Source organism: Pinus tabuliformis, chromosome 3_2 (genome assembly GCF_031772625.1).
Source record: "Pinus tabuliformis cultivar Carrire ecotype Pingquan chromosome 3_2, CPIR1, whole genome shotgun sequence".
Lineage (NCBI taxonomy): Eukaryota > Viridiplantae > Streptophyta > Pinopsida > Pinales > Pinaceae > Pinus > Pinus tabuliformis.
In genome coordinates this window covers 281,272,422-281,296,673 of record NC_142302.1, presented here as the reverse complement: position 1 = coordinate 281,296,673, position 24,252 = coordinate 281,272,422, and the positions used below count along the sequence as shown (strand labels likewise).

At 40.3% G+C, this 24,252-nt stretch overlaps 1 protein-coding gene across 2 annotated transcripts in view; it reads right to left on the bottom strand.

The window, feature by feature from the left end:
* LOC149180722 (immune-associated nucleotide-binding protein 9-like) overlaps positions 1-24,252 on the bottom strand; it is a 146,397-nt gene that overhangs the window by 72,123 nt on the left and 50,022 nt on the right. For both annotated transcript variants that reach the window (XM_089416247.1, XM_089416246.1), the window contains exons 3-5: positions 23,359-23,633; positions 20,907-21,071; positions 20,704-20,823 (exon numbers count right to left, since the gene is read on the bottom strand). In XM_089416247.1, the coding sequence (XP_089272373.1) occupies positions 20,704-20,823; positions 20,907-21,071; positions 23,359-23,633 (560 nt within the window). The remainder of the gene's footprint in view (positions 1-20,703; positions 20,824-20,906; positions 21,072-23,358; positions 23,634-24,252) is intronic.

Here is a 24,252-nt window from a genome sequence, read left to right as displayed (position 1 = left end):
CTGATCATTGATTCGACTTTACTTAGCAAACCCCACTCTAGTAAATTGAATCACTGATCGCTCTGGTGTGTCTTCCAACTGACCCTCAAGCCTCCTCTTATACTTTTCCTATTAGTCCTTCAACAGCTGAGATTAAATCTCTGATCAACTGCTAAGATTAGATTTGGCTTGATCCATGACTTTTGGAACCTTCTAACCCAATTTTACATTAATACTCATCAATATTTTATTTTTCCTAAGTTTAGACTGAGGAACTCCATTAAAAATATTAATTATTTTAATATCTCCCAAACCGGGTACAGTCTGTCCAAACCATTTCTGGGTCTTGGAGATCTCATGTGCTTTAGCCTCTCCACAAATTTTCATGGGTAGAGCACATCTGATGCTACCCCAAATCAACACTCCCTCTTAGCGAGGAATGTGCTCTACTAATACTCCTCACTGAGCATTACTCTGATTATATGGCACCAGTACCTATGTTGATGCTAGGGCTCCCCGCCCAACATCCTCTGCATTGTTGCATCCTGTACTACTGCCCATGGCCCTGACACTGCCACTGTTGCATCTGTACGACAGCTCCCTCTACATCCATGTTGTTGTTGGTCCTTTCCCCTAACACTGAATCTGCACTACAACCCCCTCTCATCATGATGCATCGTGCTACTGCACTGCAACTCAGTTACTGAAAAGTAACTGATCCACCCAATTACTAACATCCTTGTCAGGCTAGAAACACTCCTGATGTTGAAGCTCCCTTTGTCGCTATCAAGTGCTCCCTCTACAGCGTTTGGGTTGCTGCAACAACTCCCTGCCTCTCGCACTGCTGCAAACCTCTCTATGCCATCCTACACTGTTGCAACCTCAACTGTGCCTCACGCACTGCTCTAGCCTGCTAGCTCTGCGCTGCCTGGGACACCTGCACTGTAGCACTCTCTGCCGCTTCATCCGCATCCGTTTCTACCAACATCTGCCAGTCCTGCTACTCTCTTCGGGGCTCCCATAGCAAGGTATAATCCAAGAGGTTGGGTACCTCAAGGATCCTGCCCATCATCGCCTGTAGTCCTCCTGACTACAACTCGATATCTCCCCACCTCTTCTCTAGAGGTACATGAACACTCATGGCACAATCGTCATCCTCCTCTACCTCCTTTTCTGCCTTCGCTGGCGCTGCCTTGGAGTCAGACGCCTCTCCCTCGTTCTTCTTCTTCAGACACTAGTTCACATAATGACCCAATTCCCCACAGTTGAAGCACTTGACCTTGGAGAGGTCTTTTTTCTTCCTCTTCTCTTGCTTTCCCGCAGATGCCAGAGTTGCATCCTCTTCCTCTTCCTTCTTGATTCGAACTCCTTTGCCGCTACTTCCCGTCTTGCTCAGCCGTCAAATCTGCCTACAATCTGGAAGATCTTCCCTGCCCAGAATGCTCTGGACAAATGTCTCCCACTCCTCGGATATTACGTTTAGAGTGGTCCTCACCAACATCTCCTCATCCGGTGTGGCCCCTATGGAAGTCAGTTGGTCCAAGATCTCCTTCAACCGACCAAGGAAGTGATCTATCTGCTTCCCCTTCTATATCTGGTATGACCGCAGCTAATTCTCAAGTAACATCTTCCTCTGCACAGAAGTATGCTAGTACAACTTCTTCAAGGCGTCCCACATTTCCTTTGTCATCTCCTTCTCGGCAATATGTTGGACCACATGATCCTTGACCCCATCAAGGATGATGCATTTCGCCTTGGCCATTGCCTCCTCGTACTTCTCATTATCAGCCAGGTCAACTGGGATCGCCATTGTTCTCACGGTGAAGGCCTTGATAAGATGTCTATCTAGAATGGACAGGATCCTAGCCTTCCAGACCACAAAGTTGGACGCCCCGTCCAGCCTGTCCTGATCCTTCAACCCATTCATGGTCATCTCTCTGCTCTTCTTGTCAACTCCTCCGAGTCTCTCTACTTCCCTCCGGAAGTTCTCTCTTCGACTCTTGCTGAGTCTCTCTACTTCTCGCCTGGAAATTCTCTGTTGGACTCCCTCTGAGTCACGATTTCCCTTATGGAAATCCTCCTGCCAATCATCAAGTCGTACCTCTCCAATCTTCTATGCACCTACAACATTAATCTGGATTCCTTGGCTAGAAATCCGGCTCGGTAGCAACTCCCTCTACCTCGGTTTTGCCTTGTTAGGCACTGTTATACCCACAGTACCCCACCAGATTCACTCCCGCAAACTGCCCACGGCTTCCTATGCCCCAACCACTGAAGGACTAAGCCTCTAGGCTCTGCGCAATCCCGGCACTGGCAAAAATGCTTCCTCAGCCAACTGCGTCAACCCACCTGGTCTCTGCGTGAGCCTTTTTCTGCGCTCCACAGCCTCTATGTTGGCCTCTCTCTGGCCCAGATTGATGACGCGGTCCCTCTCCGTCAACCCTTCTTCTGTCGCTTTCTGCAAGGATCAGCCTTTGTCACTCGGGACAGCTGATGCCTTCAACTCTCCTATGATCTGCAACCTTGCTCTGATACCATGTTGAAATTTCTAAGTCAATCCGTTAGAAATTTAATCTGTATTCTTCTAGTTTATTTCTTCTACTTGTTAATTATGAACAAGTTATTTAAAACATATAAATACCGAAATAAACTAATCCAAATGGATCCAAGAAACACTCTCTCTGTCTTCAAAAACTCAAAATCATGCCAAACACCAAAGAAAATCGCATAAGGAAGCCTTTCAAAACACTATCGGGAGACAAAAACCCGTGAAATCAGTGGAAAAAACAGAGTATCGGAGGCGGAACAAGTAATGCATAGTAGTCGTCAAATCTCGCTGATCAATGGTCCAGATCTGAGCGGCGGATCGCAATCGGTGGTGACCTTCGGCAGGGATCGGCGGGATCCACATAGGAGATGCAATGGCGATCAGCGGATATCGGCGGGATTCACATAAGGCTCGCAACGGCGATCGGCAGAGACCTCATAGGAGATGCGATGGCGACTGGCGGGGTCAACGAGGACCGTCGATCAAGCGCGCAGATCGACAGCCCACGGTGCAGCGCCAAATCGCAATCGGCAAATGCAAAGGAGCGAGGCTTATGTGTATATGCATATATGCGACCTAATGGACCAGACCCGATAGTACTATAAGCCATATTGTATGAATCTTGAGATCCGTCAAACACCACTTTTAATGTATTTTCACAGTTTCATTTGTTAAAAAAAATGCAAAGGGGAAAGCGCCGATGCGATATGCCGGACCCGAAAGGGTACCTTAAGGCTATTAGATATAGTTTCAAGTCCGAGGAAAGCCATTTATAATGCATTTTCGCAGTTTTTAAATAGTGGGGCTTATGTGTATATGCATATATGCGACCCAATGGACCAGACCCGATAGTACTATAAGCCATATTGTATGAATCTTGAGATCCGTCAAACACCACTTTTAATGTATTTTCACAGTTTCATTTGTTAAACGAAATGCAAAGGGGAAAGCGCCGATGCGATATGCCGGACCCGAAAGGGTACCTTAAGGCTATTAGATATAGTTTCAAGTCCGGAGGAAAGCCATTTATAATGCATTTTCGCAGTTTTTAAATATTTATGAAACACAAAGGGACAGAGCCATTGCGATAAGCGACAGCAACCAATAGGTGGACCTGATGGGAGAATAGGATGGATTTAAGGACTTTTGAAGTCCGATACATTGAGTTTTGGCGAACTTTCTCTGTTAAAATACATTTTCACTGTGAAAACAGAGTGCAGCCGTTTCAGGAGTTGCAAAGGCCCGAGGCACTCTTACGTTTCAGAATGGGTGGCCACCTCCTCTCTATGCGTTAAGCAATGATTGTATAACGCTGGCAGAGGGATTCAAAGCAGACAGAGGTCGGGGAGACCGAGAGACGGGAACCTGAAACGAACAGGTAGCGTTGGCTTTAAAGCCACAGACAGAGAGCGCAGCAGAGGAGGCAGTATTGCAGGCAAATGTCGAGACAGAGTTAGGACAGAGACAGAGAGCATTGAGGGAGTCTGTGTACTCATAGAAAACTTGAGAGGTTCAAGTAAAGCTCTTGTTATTGTATTCTGTTGTATGTGAGGCTCAAATTGAGCTCACTGTTGTAAAAAGAACTCTGCTTGAAGACATAATAGAGAGGCCACCACTGAAGGCTGGACCAAGAGATGTAGCCCAGGAGTATTGGGTGAACTCCTCATTAAATTTGTTGTGTCATGTGTTGCCTATTATGTTTTTTTTGTTTACTGCTTCATTGTCTGTGCATTTCGCAATCTTATCGATCCATTGCATAAAATGACATAGACTAATCCATGCACATAAGTCTGTAATACCTTATTATTGTCTTAAATCTCATTATCAGATCAAGTGGTATCAGAGCTTTAGGTTGCTAAGGTTAGACAAGCTTGTGCTGGACTATTTGTGAATGATAACTAGGTCAAAGCTTAAATTAGGAGAAGGAGAACTAGTTGAAACTAACCCAGAAATTGGTAAAGTCTATCCTAGGAGGAAAATGGCAAAAGAAAATCCCTTGGAATCAGAGTCTCAGTTCGTGGACAGTTTCATGACCATGAGAGCCATGGTAGAAGAAATGTATAGATAATTTAAGAAAGGTCAAAGTGAAGATTCTTCAACCTCCAAACAAGACAAAGAAACAGAAGAATCTCTTCTAGATGGCCATTCTGAAGGCAAAGGGAAAGGAAAAGAGGCTCCTCTATCCACACCTCCTAATAGCCCTAAAAATACAAAGAAGAAAACATATTTGATTAAATTAGATGTTAAATTTGATTTGCCAATATATGATGGCCATTCTGAAGGCAAAGGGAAAGGAAAAGAGGTGCCTCTATCCACACCTGATGATAACCCTGAAATACAAAGAAGAAAACATATTTGATTAAATTAAATGTTAAATTTGATTTGCCAATATATGATGGAGAGTTGAATGTAGAGAAGCTAGATAACTGGATTAGACAGATTGATGTGTATTGCAGCGTGCAAAGCATTGATTCAGACAGGAGTAAAATTCAGCTGGCCAACCTACACCTTGGAGGAACTGCCTTGGTATGGTGGGAAGGCAGGACACAAACTGACTTGAAGAAGCACGGTAAAATTCTTTCTATCTGGAGTGAATTTGTTTCTGCAATTAAAAAACAATTCTATCCACTAGCTTATATGCAGCAAGCTATGATGAGTTGGCAAACTCTTCGCCAATTAAAAGGGCAAAGTGTACAAAGTTACACCCAAGAATTTAGAAAAAGAGCTTTGATTCTAGGCATTTCTTTAGACTCACCTGAAACTTTGCTGAAGTATATAGGTGGTCTACATAGTTATTTGAGGCACACCATTCTCATGTTTAACCCTACTAGCATAGATGAGGTATCTGTTCAAGCTACCCATCTAGAGGCTAGAGGCAAGAATGTGAACCCAGATATTGGGGGATCATCAAAACCCACTGCAAGCAAGAACAAGGAAAAGAGGAAGCAAAAATGGAAAGAGAGGAAGGCAAATGCTATACAAAAGGCTAAACCTTCATGCACTCACTGCAAGAAGGATGGACATGATGATGAACATTGTTGGTCTTTACATCCGGAGCTGAAACCCAAGAAGTTCGATGGCAAGAAGAAGAAGGTTGTTGCTGCTGTTCAGAAAGATTTGGGGTCAGACTCGGGTGATGAAACAACTATCACAGCCATAGGTATAAAAGGTAAAAATTTTGAAGCATCTACTAGTAATTTTGCCCAAACTATTGATAGTGAAGAAAATGAGAGAAGAAGACATGAACTTTTTCATATTAGAGTTATTTCCAAGCATCAAAAGATTGATACTTTGTTTGATAGTGGCTCACAAGTAAACTTAATTTCTGAAGCAATTGTAAAGAAGCTGGGATTACTAACCACACCTCACAAGAAGCCATATCCATTGGGTTGGTTATGTGATAAGGCAAAGCTACAAGTGACTAGACAATGTAAACTTAGGTTTGCCATTGGTTCAGCATTTGTAGATGAGGTTGAGTTAAATGTAATTCCCTTGGATATATGTGGAATTGTTTTAGGAAGTTCTTACTTGTATGATAGAAAAGCCATTTTCTATAGAACTGAAAATAAGTATCAACTTGTTAAAGATGGAATAGAATATACTGTAAGATCTCACAAACTCAAAAATAATTATACTCTCATAAACTCAGGGCAGATGAAAAGGATTGTAAATTCATGCAAACAATTTTTACTGATGGTTGTAAAGGAAAAGAAACCTGAAAAACCAATGTATTTGAGGACTGTGATGCTAAACAAAACGCTGATTTAGAAAGAGGTGTTTCAGAATATGATATCTTATTTCAAGAACCTAAAGGTCTGCCACCAAAAAGGGAAATTGTACATGATATTAATTTGCAGCAAGATGTTCCATTGCCTTACATCGGAATGTACAGGTTATCCGCTTTAGAGAATGCAGAAATCAAGAAGCAGGTACAGGAGCTGCTCGAGAAAGGATTCATAAGACCAAGCACATCACCATGCGGATCTCCAATAGTGTTGGTGAGAAAGAAGGATGGTTCGTGGAAGATGTGCATTGATTACTGAGCACTGAATAAAATAACGATCAAGAATCGTAATCCCCTTCCTCGCATTGATGATCTATTGGATCAACTGAAAGAGGTTGTTTACTTTTCCAAGTTGGACCTACGTAGTGGTTACCATCAGGTCAGAGTAGCAGAGCATGATGCATGGAAGACTGCTTTCAAAACAAAGCAAGGGTTGTATGAATGGATAATTATGCCTTTTGGCTTAACTAATGCTCCTGCCACTTTCATGAGGGTTATGAATGATGTACTCAAGCCTTTTATTGATGATTTTGTAATTGTATATCTAGATGACATTCTTGTATTCAGTAAAACATGGAAAGAACATTTGAAGCAAGTAAAGAACATTTGAAAAAAGAAAATCTCTATGTTAAATTATCAAAGTGTGAATTTGGTAAAACATCTTTGAATTATTCGAGTCATATTGTAGGGGGTGGTGAACTGAAGATAGATCCCTCTAAGGTTGCAATCATTGTAAACTGGCCTAAACCCAAGTCTGCTACAGAAGTTAGAAGCTTCCTAGGGGCAGCACAATATTGGAGAAAGTTTATTGCTAACTTTTCCTTAATTGCAACTCCCTTACATGCTTTGACAGGATTGAACAAGGTGTTTCAGTGGGGAGGCAAACAGCAGAAAGCCTTCGACACCTTGAAAGAAAAAATTAGTACAACATCAGTACTAGCATTCCCAAATCTTTAACAACCATTTGAGATCGAAACAGATGCCAGTGATTATGCCATGGGAGCAATGTTGATGCAATATGGTAAACCCATATGCTACCATTCTGAGACTTTTAATTCTGCAGTAGTTAATTATCCTACATATGATAAAGAATTGTATGCATTAGTTCAAAGTGTGAAGAAGTGGAAACATTACTTAATGGGCAAAGAAACAATAATACATATTGATCATTAGCCACTTCAGTACTTGCACTCACAAACTAAATTGCAGCAATCAAGACACTATAGGTGGATGGGTTTCCTACAGTGATTTCATTTAGTCATCAGATATAACAAGGGCATACACAATAAAGTTGCAGATATGTTGCCCAGACCAATCATAAATGCATCTACTATACTTAAGCATAACTCAGTAATGCATGAAAGCTACATTGAACAATCTGCTCAAGATATAGACTTTAAAGATGCATATGCAGCTTTAAGTAATGTCAAAAAGGTAGAAGAATTGGATTACTATGTTAAGGACCGACTCTTGTATCATTTGGGAAAGCTATGCATTCCACAAACAGAGAGAATTAACATAATTAGGGAGGCACATACTTCCCTGATATCAGGTCATTTTGGTGTAAGTAAAACAGTAGCACAGCTGCAAAGATACTACTATTGGCCAAAAATGCATGAAACAGTTTCTAGATATGTAAGAGGGTGTACCATGTGTGCTAAAAGCAAGCCCAGCAGTAGAAAACTAGGCTTGTACACACCACTACCAGTTCCTTCCCGTCCTTGGGAAAGTGTTTCCATGGACTTTGTTGGGGGATTGACAAAATCTAGAAAGGGACATGACTATTTATATGTTATTGTGGACAGGTTCAGCAAAACGTGTATTTTAATACCTTGTAATAAGCAGATTACAACTGAACAAACAGCGAAATTGTTCTTTCAGCATGTCTGGGTGCATTTTGGGTTACCCACTTCCATAATATCTGATCGAGACTCCCAATTTGTTGGGATGTTTTGGTCAAGTCTGTGGAAATTAATGGACACCAGACTGAAGAAAAACACAACCTTTCATCCACAGACAGATGGCCAAACAGAAGTAGTCAACAAGGCAGTGATCCAGTTGCTCAAGGGTTATTACAGCAAGCATCCCAAGCATTGGGATGAACACTTATGTTATGTGCAACATGCTTACAAGTTACAACTGTGCTAAACATTCTTCTACATAGAGATCTCCTTTTGAGACCTGTTTTGGTTTCATACCAAGGTCTCCCTTGGATTTTGTCTTTGAAAAAGGCATAGCAGTTGCTAGACACAGTGATGTGGACAAAGCAACCAGATTCATTGAACAGATCCAAGAAATTCACAAGGCATTGCAGGAACAGTTGGAAAAGAGCCAAGCCAAATACAAGGCAAGGCATGATAAACACCGGGTGGAGAACAGCTTCCAAGTTGGCAATCAAGTCTGGCTGTATATCAACAAGGACAGAATGCAAGGTGAAGGAAAGAAGTTGAAGCCAATAAGGTATGGGCCTTTTAAGGTACTTGAGAAAATTGGTGAGAATGCTTTCCGCCTTGATCTGCTAGCATACATGCACATCTATTCAGTAGTAAATGCAGAAAATTTAAGACTGTTTGAACCTTCATTAATTGAAGATCCTAAAGAGCAAAGTCAATTGCCTTCCATTGATGATCTGTTGCCTGAATACCTCAATGAGCTGCAGGAAGATACAATTCTGGACAGGAAGATGAGAACAATGCGCAGAGGGGACGTGGAGTACCTTAGGATCGGGCTCAAAGGTTCAAAACCCATCAGTGCAAAATGGATAGAGATTGGGCAAGTGAGGCAGCTATATCTTCACTTAAACAATGCTTGAAAACCAACTTTTGGTGGTCCAAAAGCCTTTTCAGTGGGAAGGCGTGATCCAAATGGATCCAAGAAACACTCTCTCTGTCTTCAAAAACTCAAAAATCATGCCAAAGACCAAAAAAAATCACATAAGGAAGCCTTTCAAAACACTATCGGGAGGCAAAAACCCATGAAATCAGTGGAAAAAACAGAGTATCGAAGGCAGAATAAGTAATGCATAGTAGCCATCACATCTGGCCAACCAACGGTCCAGATTTGAGCGGCGAATCGCAATCGGCGGTGACCTTCGGTAGGGATCGACTGGATCCACATAGGAGATGCGATGGCGATCAGCAGATATCGGCAAGATTCACATAAGGCTCGTGACGGCGATCGGCGGAGACCTCATAGGAGATGTGATGGCGACTGGCAAGGTCAACAAGGACGGTCGATCAAGCACGCAGATCAATGGCCCACGTTGCAGCGCCAAATCACAATCGGCAAATGCAAGGGAGCGAGGTTTATGTGTATATGCATATATGCGACCCGATGGAAATACTATAAGCCATATTGTATGGATCTTGAGATCCGTCAAACACCACTTTTAATGTATTTTCGCAGTTTTGTTTGTTAAACGAAATGCGAAGGGGAAAGCGTCGATGCGATATGCCGGACCCGAAAGGGTACCTTAAGGCTACTAGATATAGTTTCAAGTCCGGAGGAAAGCCATTTATAATGCATTTTCGCAGTTTTTAAATATTTACGAAACACAAAGGGACAGAGCCATTGCGATAAGCGACAGCAACCAATAGGCGGACCCGATGGGAGAATAGGATGGATTTAAGGACTTTTGAAGTCCGATACATTGAGTTTTAGCGGACTTTCTCTGTTAAAATACATTTTCACTGTGAAAATAGAGAGCGGTCGTTTCAGGAGTTGCAGAGGCCCGAGGCACTCTTATGTTTCAAAATGGGTGGCCACCTCCTCTCTATGCGTTAAGCAATCATTGTATAACGCTGGCAGAGGGATTCAAAGCGGACAGAGGCCGGGGAGACTGAGACGGGAACCTGAAACGAACAATCAGCATTGGCTTTAAAGCCACAAACAGAGAGCGCAGCAGAGGAGGCAGTGTTGCAGGGAAATGCTGAGACAGAGTTAGGACAAAGACAGAGAGCATTGAGGGAGTCTGTGTACTCATAGAGAACTTGAGAGGTTCAAGTAAAGCTCTTGTTATTGTATTCTGTTGTGTGTGAGGCTCAAATTGTAATCTGTATTCTTCTGGTTTATTTCTTCTACTTCTTAATTACGAACAATTTATTTAAAACATATAAATAACGAAATAAACACAATACAGTCTCAACCATCTACAGATCAACAGCTAAAAGAAAACAAACACACAAGTGACACCGTTATTTTTGGACAACTCGTCCTTGGAAAAACCCAATGCGGGAAAACCGGTGCAGCAATTCTGAGGGTTTATTATTATGCAGTATATCCTTGAGTACAACTGGGTGCCAAATTAGCTCACCCGACAAAGAAAAACAATCGGTAGTAATACCTCTCTATTCGGAAGCAAGTATTCAGAAAACCTGCCCCATGAAACCCTCTATAGCAGCACTGAAGCACTGCGTCAGCCCTCCTGGCCTCTGTGTCAGCCTCAGAACCCTCTACGTCAGTCCTCTGAGGCACTGCGCAGCCTCTGGGACCCTCTACATCACTCCTACTGCCCTCTGTATGGATGACGCAGGCCCTCTAGCCTCCGCATTGTCTCTGCATAGCCAACTCTGGCTTTTGCATCTGCCTCTCTGCCTCTGCACTGGTCTCTCAACACTATCTTTGCCTCTCTGTCCAATACTCACTGCCCCTCGTTGTTGATCACTGATTCAACTTTACTTAACAAACCGCGCTCTAGTAAATCGAATGACTGATCACTCTAGTGTGTCTTCCAACTGACCCTCAAGCCTCCTCTTATACTTTTCCTGTTGGTCCTTCAACTGCCGAAAAAAAATCTCTAATCGGCTAAGATTAGATTTGGCTTGACCCATGACTTTTGGAACCTTCTAACCCAGTTTTATTAATACTCATTAATATTTTATTTTTCCTAAATTTAGACTTAGGAACTCCATTAAAAATATTAATTATTTTAATATCCCCCAAACCGGGTACAATCTGTCGAAACCATTTCTGGGTCTTGGAGATCTCATGTGCTTTAGCCTCTCCACCTATTTTCATGGCTAGAGCACATCCAATGCTACCCAAAATCAACAGTTTCCCATAGCTTGTCAAACGTTGGAGCATTTTCCCTTGCACTAATAGCTAATGCAAATGAATCCCAAGATCTAGGAAGACCACCCAAAGCAATAGCTACCCATTCCTTATCAAATACTTCTTCATCAATGGCTTTGAGTTGATCTCTAATCTAAGATATCTTGAAAAAATATGATGCCACTGTGTCATTCTTTGTCAACTTGATATTACAATGTTGTCCCTGTTGGAAATACTAAGAGTGGGGTGAATCAGTGGGGGTCGAATCAGTATTTCTTTTCAATTGTTACTTTTACCAGTTAGATCATTTATATTTAGAACACAAAATGAACAATAACAATAAATGCTTTTATTAATTTCTTTTTCACAATAAATCAAGTACAATGTATATAGGGCTCCAACCCTAGATAAAGACACCAACCTTCAATCTCCCAGGCTCCAACCTGTTGCCAAGCACCAACTTGGACTTTAGTGAGGCTTCGACCTCTAGAGCACCAACCCTATCTTCTCAAGGCACCAACCTTGCGTTTAGAGGCTCCAACCCCTAGGGCACCAACCCTTCTCTGGTACAGGCTCCAACCTAGTTTCTTGAGGACACCGATCATCTAGGGCTCCAACCCTATCCTCCAAGGCACCAACCTTGTCTTCTTCAAGGCTCCAACCTCTTGGGCTTCAACCCTTGCTTTAATTCATCAAGATATGTTTAGTTGTACTTCACAGCTCCCAATGTCTTCTTCACCGAGCCCTTTCAATCTTCAGCAATGCCTTAACTTAGTCTCCACGTCATGTCATCAATGACAACCTTGATCTTCACATGAAGGTGTCTCCGCTGTTCTTCATGGTACCAAACAATTTCTCCAAGTTACCTCATGATGACATCAGCGATACATCATGGTCTTCAAAGTTATCTTCAAGATATCCCACCAAAGTGTCTCCAAGGTGAGTAAAGGCTACTCATCAAGAGGGGTCCAATCTGGGTTCTTCAAGAATCTTCAATTTCACTTCAACAAGCCACTCCACACGATATTCTTTAATAACATTGAGTAATGTACTTACTTGAGTGTTCTTTTTCAATCTGCCCCAAAGTAACTCAGTGTTCAGATTATACATTGGTTCACAGTTAACATGACACCATAGTCTGGCAATGGTATACTGTTGAAATTTGGTACCGGAGGACAGGTGGTTCCCTTAGGCTTTGATCTTTGGCCTAGGGAAAAGTGTCCAAAAGAATTTAATTTTTCTCCTAATGTGACTTTATAATTTTATAAAGTTAAATCTAATTTAAAAGTGACTTTAAGTGATAAAGTTACTAAGTCTAATTTTAAAGTAAATGAAAAATTAGAAAGGAAAAGTGACTTTGGAAATAAATGACTAAGTGGGTCTTTATTAAAGTGGGGTGAATTAAAAAATAGAAAGTGAGATTTAAATGAGCATTTAATCTCAACCATTGATCTAAATCTATTTCAGCCATTGGATTTAGAGATCACCCAAAAGTCACTTGGAGTTATATTAAAGGAGGAAAAGGTCATTCATTCTTTCATGAGCAGATTGGGAGAAGGAGAGCAAGAGAGCAAGAGAGATTTCTGAGCAGAGAGGAGAAGGAGACAGCGGCTTGGCACACATTCCAAGGCAGCAGTTGAGCAAATTTGTACAGCTGATTCAGCACATAGTGAAAGGCAGATTTTTGCACAAAAATTGAGGAGCAGTTTGCTGATTTTTCTGCACACAAAACGGAGGCCGTACAGCATTTATTGCTGTCCTGTTTGCTGTAATTTCCAGATTGCTGTGAGGCACGGGAAATGAGATAAGTTGTAAATTTGTTTGCTGATTTTTTGCTGAATAATTCTCACTGTAAAAAGGCAATTTTCAGAAATAAAGAAGAGCTCTCAAACTGGTTTTCCCCAAGAGTTTCAAGTTGACCAAAAATATCAGTGTTTTAATGTGTTTTAATGGCTGTTTTTGATTGCTGATTTTTAATTCTGCAATTTCCAGCATTCTGAAAAATTTCCAGAATTTGTGTTTTCAGCAATATTTATTTTTTCAGTCTGTTAAATGTATGGTTATGGGAATGGGCATTTAACTACATGGGAGAAATAAGGAGAAACTGAAAACCGGGGTGGGAAAACAGAAATTTTTACATATACAGGGAGACTACCAGCTTCAAGCCACTGTCAAGAGTGTAATTAGAATCACAGTCGGTAACAACCAAAATAAAGGATGGTCTGATGCCACAACAGTCCTCTGTCTGAGGTACCAAAAGCACTATTCTTCCACAGTTGGTTCAAGGTTCTGTCACTGTTATGAAGCCCGAGGTGAAATGTATTTAGCACAGAGTTTAATTACTGAGCCATCAAAAATAGGTCACTGCTGCATCATCCAAAGAATTATCGCTGCTTCAACATAGCCGAGGTGCCTATGCCACTGTGCTAGCCACCATAGTCTTCTTGTTTGAGTCACTGTCTAACCCTTCATCCTAACCACTGTCTGACTGTCTAAGCCTGTGCACACCTCTGTCCAAGCCACTGTCTACTAATCTGATTACAGTCACAAAGGTCTGAGCCTGTAACACTGTCTTGTTTACACCTCCGAGTCCACAGTTTATATATATATAGTCCGAGCAAGTGAAGAAGGTTCTCACCAGTGTAAGGTCTGATCTGCCACGGTTCAGCAAACTGCCACAATATTTTCTATACAGTCCGAGGCACAGTAGGTTGTATATTACAGAGGGTCTAAGAAACACAAAGACTGCACTAATTTCATGAGTCCTCACAGCAGGTCCGAGCTACTGCTTGCACCAGGCCACTGTGTGGATGGTCTGAGGTATACTGCTGTAGGTATCACTGCAATAAATCCAACCCCATAACACAAGATTGTCCTTGAGAGAGACATGCCTTCAAATAGGAATGATCCTAATGCATTCTCCGTTCATGCTAAAAAGAAGAACAATGCAAGTTCAAAGAAGAAAGGTCAAGTAAGACAAGGATTCAAAGATGGAAGAAAGGGAAGATGTTTCAATTAACAAGTTTTGCCACTACACTAGGGATTGTCCTAATAAAAGGGATAAACCTCGGGATGATGAAAACAACAACAACCGCAACAATTTCAGGGGCAACAACAATCAAAGGAATGGCATGTTCAACAACAAAGGAAAAAGGAGTGCTCCCGCTACTCAATATGGGAATGGTCGACCTCCCAAAAGATCAAGAAACTCCAAGTATGATGAATCTAATGTTGTAGATAACAAGCAAAAAGAATTTTATCTTATATCTGCCCTCTCTACTGCCTCTCCGTCAGATACCTTGGGTAATTGGTTGATTGATAGTGGTGCCTCAAGGCACTTTACTAGGTATAAAGAAGCTCTTTCAAATTTGATAGAAAAGGATACAGCTCTGGAAATCATTTTGGAGACAATGCCACTTATCCTGTGAAAGTGATTGGAAATGTTACTCTTCAATTGAATCAAGGTGACATCATTCATCTAAAAGATGTACTATATGTACCTGATCTAAAGAAGAACCTAGTATACATCTCGGCAATGGAGAACAAAGGATTCAAAATGGCACTCATTAATGGAAAGGTACGTGTTTGGAAAAGAAATTTCAAAGAAGCATTCACTCCTGGAGTCAAGGTTGACAGCCTATATCAAGTTGGAGGAAGTCCACTAGGAGCTATGCCTTGCGACACATCTCTTCAATCTTAATTATGGCACCGAAGGTTTGCTCATCTTCATTATAAGGTTCTACCCGATGGAAGGAAGATGGTGACAGGTATGCCCGAATTTAAAGTAGAACATGAAGGTGTTTGTCAGGGTTGTGCCGAAGGAAAACATACAAGGGGTCCATTCCCCTCAAGTGATAGCAAGACTACCGACATTTTGCAATTGATTCATTTTGATCTATCTGGTATGTTGCCCGTGACATCTTTGGGAGAATATTTGCATTATGCTATCTTTGTCAATGACTTCTCTCACAAAACTTGGATTTATTTCTTAAAAAAGAAGGATGAAATGTTCCAATGGTTCCGCTCTTTCAAAGCCTTGGTTGAAAATCAAACAGGGAAGAAGATCAAAATATTGAGGACCGATAATGGAACCGAATATGAATCAAATGAGTTCAATGACCATTGTAGAGAAGTTAGCATTAAGAGGGAGACTACTACCGCATATACTCCCGAGAAAAATGGAGTTGCTGAAAGAAATAATCGTTCCATTATAAAAGCCACCCGTGCCATGCTTCATGATCGAGGCCTTCTGAAGTTCCTATGGGGAGAAGCTACTAACACTATTGTGTATATTCAAAATAGATGCCCTCATCGAGCATTGGACTCTAAAACTGCCGAAGAAGTTTTCACCGGTAAGAAACCTGATGTTTCTCATTTTAGAATTTTTGGTAACCTCGTATATTTTGATGTGCCGAATAAAAAGAGAAGCAAATTGGATGCATCTGGGAAGAAAGGAACATTTGCGAGCTACAATGAAACTTCAAAGGCATATAGAATCTATGTGCCTAGTCAAAGAGAAGTGGAAATAAGTCAAGATGTCACCTTCGATGAAGAAGTTGCCCTTGGGAAAGTTAGAGACCTTCCTATTCCAAGGAAGGACAAAGAAGAAGATATAGGAAAGCAGGAAGAACCGAAGGACAAGTTGATGCTCGATGTTGAAGAACCGATGTATCCCACTGATCCACCTCCCCATGAGCCCTCCTCCTCAAAAAGGAGACCCTCATGGCTAAGGGGCACTCTTGAAGATGCCGAGAGACATATTGCACCAAGGGGGACATTTTGTGAAAGTAAAAAGCCGAATAGGTACCAAGGGTACTTAGCTGCCATGAGCACCATTGTTCAAACTAAGCCTTGCACATTCGAAGAAGTTGTGAAGCACCAAGATTGGAAGGCTGCTATGAACAAAGAGTATGAGTCAATTATAAAGAATAATGTCTAGGATGTGGTCCCTAGACCCAAGAACAAATTTGTTGTCACCTCGAAATGGCTCTACAAGATCAAGCATGGAGCTCATGGAAGTGTTGAAAAGTGCAAGGCCAGGTTTGTTGCTCAAGGCTTCTTTCAAAAGGAAGATGTGGACTATGATGAGATATTTGCACCAGTTGCCCAATATATCACCATATGTTCGATCATTGCCCTTGCTGCGTCTCAAGGATGGAATTTACATCAAATGGATGGCAAGACCGCCTTCTTGCATGGCTCACTTAAGGAGGAAGTCTATGTAGAACAACATGAGGGATTCGAAGTTCAGGATCAGCAGACACATGTATGCAGGTTGAAGAAAGCCCTCTATGGGTTGAAGCAAGCTACCCGGGCTTGTTATGAGAGGATCAACAATTATCTGATGAAACTGGATTTTACAAGAAGTGAATCTTATCTGAACCTTTACTTCAAGGTTGAAAATGATAGACCTCTCATCTTGGTACTTTATGTGGACGATCTCTTTCTGACAAGTGCAAACCCTCTCATTTATCAATGCAAGAGGGAGTTGGCTTCTGAATTCGATAGGAAGGACCTAGGATTGATGCACTACTTCCTAGGCTTGGAGGTCAAGCAAAATCCAGGTGAGATTTTCCTTTCTCAAGGAAAATACATTGTGAAGCTACCTGAAAGATTTGGGATGGTGGATTGTAAGTCCGTGACTACTCCGATGGAACTCAACTTCAAGAAGCTATGCGGAAGTGTTGCTGGGCCCGATTTGCGAAATCCTTCTTAGTATTGTCAACTCATGGGGGCCCTGATGTTCTTAGTGAACTCCCGTCCAGACATATGCTTTGCAGTGAATACATTGAGTCAATGTATGGTCGAGCCTCATCACATACATTGGATTGCTACCAAGAATCTCTTCAGATATCTCCGAGGCACAATCACCTATGGACTAAGATACACTGCCGAGAATTTGAGGCTCCATGGTTATTCTGATGCTAACTAGGCTGGCAGCGTGGTGGATTGTAAGAGCACATCAGGATGTTGCTTCTCACTAGGTTCTACTTCGATATCCTAGATGAGCAGGAAGCACAAATCGTTGCTTTGAGCACCGTCGAGGCCGAATATATTGTTGCTAGTATGGCCTCATGTGAAGTTGTTTGGCTGAGGAAGCTCTTTAGTGAGTTGTTTGGGCATGTGCTAGATACCATCGTGATATACTGCGACAACCAAAGTGGGATTCCTCTTTCTAAGAATCTTGTGTTTCATGACCATTCCAAGCATATTGATATCAGGTACCACTTTATCTAGGATATGGTACAACGGGGACAAATAAGACTCCATCACATTGGGATTGATGAACAAGTCGCAGATATTCTTACAAAGCCCCTAGGGAAGGTCAAATTCTTAACCTTCTGTGAATGACTTGGAGTCATGGAAAGGCCCTCTTATGAGGGTCCTGTTTGAGTTGGATATCGAGCTCTGGGAGCTCTAGAGAACTTGGGGTACTTCTTGGAGCTATGAGCGACCATAGGGTGAGTGGTTCACCTTCCCTAGTGATGTGCTATGTACAGGGTGAGAGGTTCACCTTCCCCTGTGATACTCCATGATGGTCGATATATGCATAGGATGAGTGGTTCACCTTCTCCTATGGCATATGAGCAAGATGAGTGGTTCACCTTCTCCTACTAATACATCCTACCCATATAGTCTGGGACTCATGGGAAGTACCTCTCATCTGGCCAATGAGTTGGGAAATGAGGATAGGGACCATAGCACTACCGATGGACGTATTGTGTATTGTCGTACTCCTTACGCGATGTTGATCTGGGATCAATTGAGACTGACTTCAGGCCAGTGGAGAGTGGCAAAGTCTTGTGACTCACTCTCGATCATTTCTTCTTCATTATTTCTTCATGGTTCAGCAGAGCAAGGATGACAAAGATGGTACAGATTGACAGATGGTTTTGCAGATGGATTTCTCCCTAGTTGAGAGGGAGTGTTAAAATTGGCAACTAGGACCAAACTCCACCTTGGACAGCTCATATGATGGAGATGATATTTTTATTGGATTCCTCTTTCCGAGAGGTGCGGATTGATCTAAAAATCATCTCATTCTGACAAGCAGAAATGGAATTATGAATTTATTTCTTCTATGGACAAATTGTCAAGGTCGGCTCTAGTCAAATGTAGGCTCATGGAACCCAACAGATGTGTCTCTTCACCCTTAACATTGTGTATAAATAGGAGAGACCTTTTCCTCATTTAGACACCACCATCTCAACACATCATTCTCTCTCCTCTCCTCATTGGTTCATACAGCAAGGAGCAGCTCTTCTTCTTCTCTTTGTTGACTTGGGTTGACCAAAAATTTCAGGCTGAAATTTCAGGACTGTTTTTGGGCTATCTGCAGCAGCGTTGACCGAGGGTCAAATCACCTCCTTCGACTACGATTTTCAGGCAGAAAATATGATCTCTTGAGGCTGCATCTCCTGGCACAAAAACCGAGAAATTTGGAGCAGTTTGAACTGCGTTGACCGCAGGCCCTTTGACCACAGCATTGACCAAGTTTGACCGAATATTTCAGGACTGTTTTGGGCTGTTTCTAACTGTCTTTGGAGGACGAGTTGACTGGGTTTGACCAAACACATTTGGAGGAGGTTTTCTGCTGGTTTGAGCAGCGTTGACTTTCTGGTTGAGGCATCCTGTTCACTGTTGTTTGACTGGACTGTTTAGACAGTGACTGGGCAAGTAAATTTTGTATGATGTACTCTCTCTCTCTGTGGTTAACTTTTGAAGAATAATAAGATTTGATCAAAGGGGTTTCCCCACATTGGGGTTTTTCCCTGGCATCCGCCAAATATTGTGTCCTCTTGTCTTCTGCTTATTGTTTATGTTCTATCTGTATTTACTATCAATGTTTATGTGATTGCTAATCTGGAAATTGATATTGGGCTAATAAGGAAAAATTGAAGTAAATTGCTCTAAAGCATAGAACATACCATTGTTATATAAAATTAACACCATCCTTGCAGTTTCCAAGTCTATCATAACATTTTTTATCTTTATTGATTTTGATTTCTTACTATTTTATGCTATATTTCATTTTAAAGTTAACATACATACATACATACATACACACACACATATATATATACAGAGAGAGAGAATTTATATAGATGAACCTAATGGCTAACCTCATCAAAATATTCGAACTCAAATGGAACCTAATCATTGCCAAACCCGAACTCGAACCAGAACCGTGACTAAGTTAATGGCAATGAAAACGGCAGATTTCCCTTTGTTTGCTCAATGGAAAAATGGCCTCAGTATTCTCAAAGCTCAATCTGCACACTCACTTTTGCAAAATGCGGGTTAAAAGACCAAAAAATTGGTTATAAGTTGAATTCAACAGCGACAGGCCAATAATGTCTTTCAATTCATGATAATTTGAATTTACATGATAATTCAAAACATGAAATTATTGCAATAATTTATGCCAATATTATTGGCTTCCAAAATTTACCACAATAACGACATTATTTTGCCAATAAATGTAACACTGATCTACACCAGAAGATTCGGGACTACAATAACTGCCTCAGCAGCTTTCAATCAGAATTATCTGGTGATGGAACAGTGAAAGGCATAAAACAAATTTATGCTTTTAGTTTTATGCAAGCAAAGGAAAAATTTATATAATGAAACATTGCACATCAACACTAAATTAAAGCCCCAGATGCATTGAGTAAAAGATTTGCGGGCATCAACAGACAGACAAATACCTCAGTTTCAATGCTATTATGACAAAATACTGGCACATAACATACAGAATCCTAAATTCGTAAAACCAATGGCCATCTAAATCACATGATACTGGACATATGGACAACAGTGTCCAACACGAGACATGTAGACCTCTGAAATGTGACACAGAGACACACACACAAACAATTATAATTAAAAAATATTTAAATTACAAAAACAAAATATATACACAAGGATCCAAATATTTGAACACTAAGGAAATAGAACCACGTCAAACAAACTTCAGGACACATCTGCACTGTTTTTTAACTTTTTTCCAAATTCTTTAAACTTTTTTGGTGTCATGGGTGTTGGGACATGTTAGAACACACACTGACCGAATGTCAAACACGTGTGGGCATATGTCTTGTGTTCCACAAGTGTCCACCACTCAGCCCGCAGGTATCCAAGTATCCAACACAGTGGATACATCACATGCAGGGCTGGAAGGGCATGTCCTGTTTCATAACTAGCCATAGAAAATATTTTATAGCAACCTCCATGGGCATATAGTGCACTCTGCATGTCATTACAATATCCACTTCATAGACTACTTTGCCACATCATAAAATGAATCAGACCATTTCAAGGCTAAGAACAAAATGATTACCATTTCAGTTAATTGCTTAAGCTGTTCAGCATATGCATTTTCCATCTGCTTCTGTAAAAACTGTATTTCTTCCTTCGAATATCCACCCGAGTCAATATCCTTTTGCCTACTTAACCTTTCCTGCACAAATAAAACACAATGAGCAAAGAGAACTCTTTATATTCATTTCCACTATCTTTGCATTCTGAAATGTGCACACATACCTGAGCTTCACGGAACAACTCATTAGAGTAAGGATGACCTCCATTTTGAGCAATAACAATATCTATTTGCTTGAGCAATTCAGTTATTTGTGTTGCCATCACTGTTTCTGATGTGGTTCTATTATTGAAAAGGACCTTTCTATCATTGCACTGGCGTAGAAGCTCCTATCAGGCATCAACATAGGTTTACATACATAAAATTTTAACATGTCAGTTAAGTAGCTAATACATAACATCTAAAGATATATGATGGAAAAATAGAAAACATACAAAAGAATTAACTAAATTCCAACTTATTGAAAACATTTTGCTAACTCACTCACTCCATATGCCAAGGAACAATAATTTATAAAGCACAGAATAGTAGCATGCTTTAGCCCATATATCACATGATCATGAAATAAAATTAACAGGCAAAATGGCATATTAGACTGACGTTTACAACACATTAGAAGTTATCAAGCACATGATCAAGGACAGTTGCAGTGAAATAAAATTAACAAAATGGAAAATTGGACTGACTTTTACAAGACATTAAATTTTATCAAGTGTGTGCTAAAAATTTGTATGTGAAGAAGGATCAATCTAGTATTTATAATACAAGGGCAAAGAGTTATTTTCTAACCATATGAAAAGACTTTAATCCAAATTTTATGGACACAATATAATTGGGACTCACCAACAATTAAGAGAAGCTAACTCTTTTCATAGTTGCCAGTTATGCAAAATCTAAGTTTAAACCAATCTTTATACCCTGGGAGAAGATAACTTATTAATGAGAAGACTCAATTCAACAGAAACAAATTAAGAGTTCTAAAAAGATGAGTTTAAACATATTACAGTGACATTTAATAACATAACTATTAATAATTACTATATCTAATTTGAAATGACTATAGGTATGGGAGGTATATAAAGCAGGAACATTATGCTATTTCTCAAACTTTCCAGAAGATATCTCATATTCCCCCTCTCTACTTTAATGTAAAGAGTTTCCATGTCTTGAAACTACACAATTTCTTCTGTTCTATATTGCTTAGAAGTTAGAACTCCAACAAATAGTATAATGAACATAGCAGAGCAAAGAATGTAATGTGCAAGGAACAGAATTTAGAATTTATTGGCTTCTCAGCCAACAATAAAGCATTTTGGAGATTTACAAGAGGCATTGTGGAGCTGCCTTGAGGATCCAAAAAATGGAGAAAAAGAGGAAGTCAATGTATTCTTCAAGAAAATACAGATGAGAATGTTGGATTCTTGGTACTAAAGGGAAGAAACAATTTCCAATTACACAAATAACATTTTTATGTGCATTGACAAGCCAGAAACTTGATTAACATGATAGGAATAAAGGGTTTCCTTTCATATCCAGAGCAAATTCAAGCAGAGGAATCAATCAGTTTTAATTTTTAAAATAAAAAAGAATACTGAACTAGATAAGAGAACACCACAACAACAAAGTTGAAGAACTCATACATCAGATTTATCTAGCTGAATTCACCACTAAATAGGAAATCTGTACAATGAAAAGAGAAATCAGAGGCACAAATTTCTCTATAGGTAGAAACTAGAAAACCAAAGAAACTGAAGATCCCAGGAAATTGCTCCAAGAACGCATTTATTTAATCCTAGAATGTAAGCCAGAGGGAGATTCTGGTGAGCATGATCAGAAAGCTAAGCAATTGAAGACCATGGGCAGCTCAAGGCTACTAAAGATAGAGTTTTCTGACAGGTGAAAATTAAGACTATAACTTAAGGAAATATGTTTAGTACAAAATCAGCAATCAGGTAAAGCATAGATACTGGCACTTAAAACTTTGGCCTGCAACCTGAATCTAAAGAAACGGGGTCTATTTGACATCACAAGTCAACCAGAAAACCATCTAGTATCAAATCATGGGAATGTTTAAAATGTGCTACTATAGTCCTAGCAGAATAAAGAAGAGAAGCGAAAATAAAATAATGTTTGACTTCTGACACTTCCATGTGCATTACTCCAGAAAACCATCTAGGATTAAATCATGGGTATGTTGAAAATGTGCTTCTATAGTCCTAGCAGAATAAAGAAGAGAAGCGAAAATAATATAATGTTTCACTTCTAACACTTCCATGTGCATTACTCGTGGTATAAGTTAAAAGGATATATTGAATCACCATTTGTTTAGGAATATAGCATTTATCTTAATAGAAATTCACATGCCATCTTCCATGTCTGTAATGTATAGGACATTGCCAATTTTCTTCAAAAACAATGGCTGCAAAAATTGTTCAGCATTATGTCATTCCTTTGTGTGCATAATTTACAGAAATTATTTTAGGATATAAATTGCATTTCATGAAAAATTTACAAGAGAGTTTTTGTAAGAAAAGTTGTGAACATAATTTACAGAAACTATTTTAGGGTATAAATCCCCTTCCATGAAAAAAGAAGCAATTTTTTGTAAAAACTAACCTGAAGCTCAATTGGGCTGTCCTGCAAGTAGTCTTCTAATGTCTCTATATTTTCTTCCAACTCATCACCGTTTGTAAAGATAACAATCATGTAATTGAGAATTTTCTCACCAAACAGCATTTGCAAGCTCTCTAAAGCAGCTGCTTCTTCTGCAGTAAATCGATTTCTAACAGACAGTACAAAAAGAACTCCATGGAGACCATCCTTTGCGAGGTCAATGCATTTGACAATTTCTTTGCCAAGAAAGTCTGGATTGACAGTAGGGTCAAAGAGACCTGCAAAAGAAAGCTTCTTAATTTAACTTATTGCCAATTTTACAAGATTTTATTCATTAGGACAACACATTCATAGTCCAAACTACAAATTAAAATCGTGCATGAAAATTTATATTAAAAGACACACTTGTCCAAAATAAAAGCCCATACAAGAAACCACAACACCACACATTTTAAAGGTAATATAAATTAGCCAATGAAGAGCAAGCCAAAATTTTATTCTGGATACAGTGATCTCAGCATGGGAAGTGGAGTGGGCAATGGAAACTTACCAGAAGGATCTCTTCCTAAAGATTGACTTTGACAAAGCTTATGATCTGTAATGTCCCCTATGGATTAATTGCCCACGGGAGGACAGAATAGACTATCCAACCGCGCAGGCTATAGTCTTTGATAAAGGGGGAAACCTAATTATCCAATGTTTTGGGGCAACATTGGGTAAATTTTGGGTAGCTGGGGCAAAATGCCCAAATTAGGGGTTGCACATGAACCCCTCACATCTGATTAAGGAGGAGAAAACCCAATGAGGAAATCTAAAAATAAAGGGAGAGTTGATATTATTTTATCATCATGAATTTGGATTGAATCTCTGTTTTCTTCAGCTGAGACTCTGAGGGTT